General features: G+C 41.1%; 1 protein-coding gene across 1 annotated transcript in view; it reads left to right on the top strand.

The window, feature by feature from the left end:
- The first annotated feature begins 1794 nt into the window (after nt 1–1794).
- The window catches only part of LOC121305919 (receptor-type tyrosine-protein phosphatase H-like), a 364307-nt gene continuing 359238 nt past the window's right edge, over nt 1795–6863 (top strand). Inside the window, exons 1-8 of the mRNA XM_041237579.1 lie at nt 1795–1929; nt 2266–2326; nt 3618–3684; nt 3948–4205; nt 4764–4961; nt 5108–5365; nt 5858–6121; nt 6677–6863. Of these exons, the coding sequence (XP_041093513.1) occupies nt 2276–2326; nt 3618–3684; nt 3948–4205; nt 4764–4961; nt 5108–5365; nt 5858–6121; nt 6677–6863 (1283 nt within the window). The 5' untranslated portion in view covers nt 1795–1929; nt 2266–2275. The remainder of the gene's footprint in view (nt 1930–2265; nt 2327–3617; nt 3685–3947; nt 4206–4763; nt 4962–5107; nt 5366–5857; nt 6122–6676) is intronic.

The raw sequence follows: 6863 nt of genomic DNA, 5'->3' as shown, positions 1-6863 counted from the left end.
GCATCGCTACCTCCCTGTTGCACTTCCTTATATGCAAAATACAGAATCAAAATTAGGGAAGAGGGTTCGCTTTCAGTAAAATTACACACAGGAGGAGATAGAGGCTTAGGAGAAACAAAGAAACAGGCAGAGGAGAAAGACAGACAGATAGTTATTTTTATTAAAAATACTAAAACAAAATTATATCCAAGTGCACAAAAAATACAATCTAACAACTTCAAGCAAAGTTACAAAAATGTGTTAAAAAGGCCAGCGCTGATAATAACGCAATTGATATGAACATATAAAATAGTAGCACAATTAAATGCAGCAAACAAATTGAATGTTAAAGGTTTACAATGCGCATTCCTTCCTCCCTCACCACACACACTCCCTCCCCAATGCGTCACCATATCTTAACATCATCCAAACCAACAAGAAAAAAATAAACATCTTTATCCTGGTCTTCACCAGGGGACAGTTTTTCAAAACTGTATAACAGTGATCCTATAGTTGTGTGATCAAATTACTAACAGATCAAAACAGATAAAAGTTGATCACAAAATATAGGATTGCAAAATTTGGATCGCTGTTGTCCAGATTGCAATTCCTCAGGACTGATTTTAAAATGGTTAGCGTTGTTTGACACAACAGAAAGCAGACCGGGGCGCACCGATGGCGATATTATAAAATAAAAAAAAAAAAAAAAAAAAAAAAAACTAGAGTCCGGAGTCGTGGACAGTCTGTGAAGAGGTGGGTCACTCCTTCCACCGTGGAGCAGAAGGGGCACCGCTCTTCTCGCCTGGGTCAGCCCGTCTCAGCCAGCAGTTAAAACACATTAGAACACACTATTATAACACACTCATTTAAAAAATAGGTATATAAATGATGGACATCGACAAAGTGTTTTTGGTTTCTTTTCAATCACTCGATCATTTATCCTTGACCATGACACGCTTGAGTGTCTATGACTGATGCTCTTAATCACCTGATTAGTGAGACAGTTGATTGGACGCTGGATATGGAGCGATTGCAGCTGTTGAATTGCAAGCTTGAATAAAAGCAATAAAGAAAATCACAGATAAATGCCGCGTTTATCAAGAGAGCGGCGCCTTCGTGCGATCGGCATGTTGGAGGCTGGACTAGGGCAGCGGGCTGTGGCTCGCCGTTTTGGGCGCTCACAGCCAGCAATTTCAAACCTGGCGAGAGGGTATAACCGGACACACTCTGCCAATGACGGGCCACCAACCGGGAGACCAAGAGTCACAACACCTGCCCGAGATCGACAGATCATTCTGCAGCATCTTCGTGATGTGAGTTGTCAATCAGCACAATAAAAAGTCACTGCGTCTGCTTTAAAACGGAGTTTGTCATTTTTCGATCACATCTAACGAATTTTATCCAAATATAAGTGATGCTTATATATATATATATATATATATATATATATATATATATATATATATATATAGATATATATTACACACGCTGTAAAAGCAGAACTACAATTTGCTATTGTTTGTAATTAGGACTGATTATAATATAAGGTATTGGTTTACTATCCATTCTATAGTATATGAGGTGAGCGAGAGGGAAGAGAGAGATGTGTTATTCATGTCTGGGTTCCTGTTAATTTTGGATGTTTGGTTTGTTTTGTTCAGAGTGATGACTGCGAGGAGGGAAGTGACCGAGAAAGGAGAGGCAGGTGAAGTTTTTGATTTATTAATATTATTTATTATTTTGTCACAGAGAAAGAAGGTGAGAGAGAGGAAGGAAAAAGGAAAAGTTAAGGAAAGAACCAACAGTAAAGAAAGACAGAAATAAGAAAAGGAAGAGAAAAAGGGAGAGAAGCAAGGGGTGAAGAAAGGAAGAAAGAAAGAAAAGATTCAAAACATTGCTATCTGTGAAGGACGAACCAAACCAGACTGCTGAACTTCAGAACGAAAGAAGGTGAGAGAGAGAGAGAGAGGAAGAAAACAGAAAAGGAAAGAAGCAACCAAAAAGAAAGAGAGAAAGGCAGAGAGAAAAAGGAGAGAAACGGTGAAAAAAAGAAGAGAAAGAATAAGAAATAACTAAATTATCACGATTTAAAAAAAAAAACAATCTAAACATTACTAAAGCACAGTCATCTGTTAAGGACAGACAGACAGACAGATACACAGACAGACAGACACACACACACACACACACACACACACACACACATTGACAAACTGATGCATTTCTCAAAATATTTCTAATATCTTGTGGATTTTTGGCAAACTGGATTTTTAATTCCAATCTCAGGATTGGAAACATGGATTTCCTGCTCTGGCTGTTTGTCCTGTTCACACAGCTTCATGTTTCGGTGAGTAAATATTGCTTCTTCTCTCTTAACAATTTAAAAGTTGAATAATGGATAATAAAAAAATATTTTAAAAATCTATGATATCGGTTGGCGTTTCAGACTACATGCGTTTCAATAGCGCGCATCAACACACCCGCACGGTGTTACAGCAAATATGGATTCTCATTTATCTGGTACTACCCCGGCTTCAGATAGCTTCTCACTTCTTATGTCCCCTGAAGAGTGAATTTGCCGTTGAATTCATTAGTCATTGAATTCACACTGAAGATACTGAGAAAGACTTCTAGAGAATGGATTTTAAAGATGGTCAGCGCTCCTTTAAAGGGAGGGGCCAGTGATCCTGTTAATAAAGCTAATAAGAGGTGAGAGAATGGATTTTAAAGATGGTCAGCGCTCCTTTAAAGGGAGGGGCCAGTGATCCTGTTAATAAAGCTAATAAGAGGTGAGAGAATGGATTTTAAAGATGGGCAGCGCTCCTTTAAAGGGAGGGGCCAGTGATCCTGTTAATAAAGCTAATAAGAGGTGAGAGAATGGATTTTAAAGATGGTCAGCGCTCCTTTAAAGGGAGGGGCCAGTGATCCTGTTAATAAAGCTAATAAGAGGTGAGAGAATGGATTTTAAAGATGGTCAGCGCTCCTTTAAAGGGAGGGGCCAGTGATCTGTTAATAAAGCTAATAAGAGGTGAGAGAATGATTTTAATAAAGCTGTTAATAATAATAAGAGGTGAGAGAATGGATTTTAAAGATGGTCAGCGCTCCTTTAAAGGGAGGGGCCAGTGATCCTGTTAATAAAGCTAATAAGAGGTGAGAGAATGGATTTTAAAGATGGTCAGCGCTGTGATCCTGTTAATTAATAAAGATGGTCAGCGCTCCTTTAAAGGGAGGGGCCAGTGATCCTGTTAATAAAGCTAATAAGAGGTGAGAGAATGGATTTTAAAGATGGTCAGCGCTCCTTTAAAGGGAGGGGTCAGTGATCCTGTTAATAAAGCTAATAAGAGGTGAGAGAATGGATTTTAAAGATGGTCAGCGCTCCTTTAAAGGGAGGGGCCAGTGATCCTGTTAATAAAGCTAATAAGAGGTGAGAGAATGGATTTTAAAGATGGTCAGCGCTCCTTTAAAGGGAGGGGCCAGTGATCCTGTTAATAAAGCTAATAAGAGGTGAGAGAATGGATTTTAAAGATGGTCAGCGCTCCAGGGGCGATCCTGTTAATAAAGCTAATAAGAGGTGAGAGAATGGATTTTAAAGATGGTCAGCGCCTTCCTTTAACAGGCAATGTTATGTTTTGTTTTAGGATCAACAAACGACTCCAGCAGATAACACAACTACACACATGACTACAACTACCCGAGTCCCCACTCGTAAGTATTCTGTTTTATAACGTGTGCAACACAGCCAGAGTGTCTTTATAGAGGAGCCAGCGCCATCTAGTGATCTGACATTTGGGATTGCCGGCAATACACCAGCTGTGCACTAGATGGCGCTATCGCTAATATAAAGATGAGCTGACGTGAGTCGTATTTGAATTAACGTTGAAGACTCTGAGAAAGACCTCTAGTTGAATGTCGTTGAATTTATTAAGTTTCTTCTGGTATTTCTAATTGTATTTATTTTATTTTTTCAGTTCCTTTGCCTGTATCCAATCTTACTGTCCTTCCTCAAAGCACCACAGAGTTACATGTTAATTGGAGTCTTCCTGCTGGAAATAAAACTGGATTCATCGTCTCGTACAACCAAACAAATATTGAAACCAAGAACATAACTACAAACCAAACCTTTGTGACCCTTACTGATCTCGATCCTGGGACTATATATGAAGTGACAGTCAAGACACAGAGCAATGGACAAGAGTCCAGCCCAGTATCTTCAACAGGGATAACATGTGAGTTATATTGAAGTAGGGTTGGTGACAATGTTTCTAGTGCTAATAAGAGGTGAGAGAATGGATTTTAAAGATGGTCAGCACTCCTTTAAAGGGAGGGGTCAGCGATCCTGTTAATAAAGCTAATAAGAGGTGAGAGAATGGATTTTAAAGATGGTCAGCGCTCCTTTAAAGGGAGGGGCCAGTGATCCTGTTAATAAAGCTAATAAGAGGTGAGAGAATGGATTTTAAAGATGGTCAGCGCTCCTTTAAAGGGAGGGGCCAGTGATCCTGTTAATAAAGCTAATAAGAGGTGAGAGAATGGATTTTAAAGATGGTCAGCGCTCCTTTAAAGGGAGGGGCCAGTGATCCTGTTAATAAAGCTAATAAGAGGTGAGAGAATGGATTTTAAAGATGGTCAGCGCTCCTTTAAAGGGAGGGGTCAGTGATCCTGTTAATAAAGCTAATAAGAGGTGAGAGAAGGGATTTTAAAGATGGGCAGCGCTCCTTTAAAGGGTGGGGCCAGTGATCCTGTTAATAAAGCTAATAAGAAGGTTTTTCTCTGTGGCTTGTTTGCAGTGCTGGACTGTGCGGTTCAGAGATGGACGATAACTGAAACAAGCATTGCTGTGGAAGCAACCGTCCCGATTGAGAAGGTAACCTGCAAGCAACCAGACAGTCAGGAGAGCAGCTGTACTGGCCTGTCACCTGGATGCTCATACAATGCATCCATTTGGGTTCAAGATCAGATTGTCTGCACAGAACCACAGACTCTGAGTAAGTCAATCTGTTTATATTCAACAGGACCAGTGTAGTGTTCATAGAGGGGTAAGCGGAAGCATTGTAAAGCACAGAGAGGACTGGTAAAGCATATTAATAAATCATCATCATCATTTTTAATAATATATATTTTTTCTTTCTAGACCCGTCCCCTGTCAGTGATATTACAGTAATGAGCAAATCGACCAATCAGATCAAGTACCACTGGACTGTGCCAAACAACACAAGAGTTGCTCAATATCAGTACAGTGTAACTCTTGAGAATGTTGCCCCCAGTTCAACCGATAAGAACAGCTACACTGCTAATGAATTAAAACCAGGGGAGAAATACACCTTGTGCATAGAATCTGTGACCCCAGAACACACTAGGAGCACCCCTGAATGTCTTTCAACCTACACAAGTAAGTGTATGGGATACCTACAGAAACTACTAACTACTGACTACTGTCATCAGATTACATGTTTCAGTAACTTGTAACTGTAATCCCATTAGATTTTTCAGTAACTTGTAACTGTAATCCGATTACATTTTTCAGTAACTTGTAACTGTAATCCGATTACATTTTTCAGTACCTTGTAACTGTAGTCTCATCCCATTTTCAGTAACAAGTAACTGCAGTGGCTATTTTTTTTGGACAGGTAACAAAAAACTAACTGTTAGTTTTAGTTAGGACTGTGGCTAATGCATACAATCAGAGAGTGCTTTGACAGTGCAAGCCTTACATGCAAACTTCAGATGTGCAGCAAAATTGCTCTGCGTATTCTTTGTTTAATCAATTTAAATATAATGCACAATTCATATTTTTTCAATGCATAAAACACAGCAGCTTATCCGGAGCGCTGATACCATGTAATAAAAGTGTAATGTGAGGTTGACTTTGCCTCCAATGCAGACCCCAGTGCTCCAGTAGACCTGACTGCAAGCGAGGACACAACCACTGCTCTTGTGAGCTGGTCAGCGCCGAGCAGTGATGTGAACTATCAGAACTACACATACCTGCTCAGCTGGTCCAGCAGTGATCTGAACGGATCGAAGGTTATCAGCGAGACCTCTGCTTCTCTGACAGCCCTGATTCCAGGATCCCTGTACAGTGTAAGAGTGCAATCCCAGATTGGAGACGCCCAGAGCGTGGGAGAGTCACTCTCCATTCTCACAGGTAAGGAGGGCCACTGTGGGAAGCAGGGCGGTACTGATACTCATTCTTAGGGGGCTTGGTGGTCCAGTGGTTAGAGAAAGGGGCTTGTTAGTAGGAGCTTCAAATCCTGGCAAAAAACGTGACTCTGCAGCAGCCACTGACTTATCCCCTTTGCATTGCATAAACAGCACTTTATACCAAACGAAGGGTAGAAGTAAAGGAAAAGCAAAATGAAGTGTTCATACACATTTTCGTTCATTCATTTACTCCAGTTACTCCGCTGAAGCACAAAGGCAGAGAGAGACCGCGATTCTCTTTCTCGTTTCGATCTTTTCCTTTGTATCGATTCTAAAGCTGCAGGAACACAAAGTCACATTTTCAGGAACGGTGGCTTGAAATGTGGTTTCAGGAGACCACCGGGAGACCTGGTTTGAGGTGTTGCTGTACCAAACCCCAAGTCTCCCCTGGTGTGCCGTGTAGTGGCCTGACACCTAGTCTCCTGAAACCAAGTTCCAAACCCCTGCAGCGGCTTCGTGTTCCCTCATCTTTACACGATTTTCCTCTGTTTGGTTTTAGATCCTCTCCCACCGACAGGCCTGTTAGTTTCTGCTGAGAACGAGACTGGGGCTCTGCTGAAATGGGGAGATCCAGCAAGCGGGGGATATTCTGGCTTCCAGATCTTCTACTCAAATACAAGCAGCTCGACGGCAGTGAACCAAATCACTCAGGATGTGAGGCAGTACAAACTGACCAACCTAACACC

This window comes from Polyodon spathula, chromosome 45 (assembly GCF_017654505.1).
Source record: "Polyodon spathula isolate WHYD16114869_AA chromosome 45, ASM1765450v1, whole genome shotgun sequence".
NCBI classification, from domain to species: Eukaryota; Metazoa; Chordata; class Actinopteri; order Acipenseriformes; family Polyodontidae; genus Polyodon; species Polyodon spathula.
This window is presented reverse-complemented; position numbering and strand designations above follow the sequence as displayed.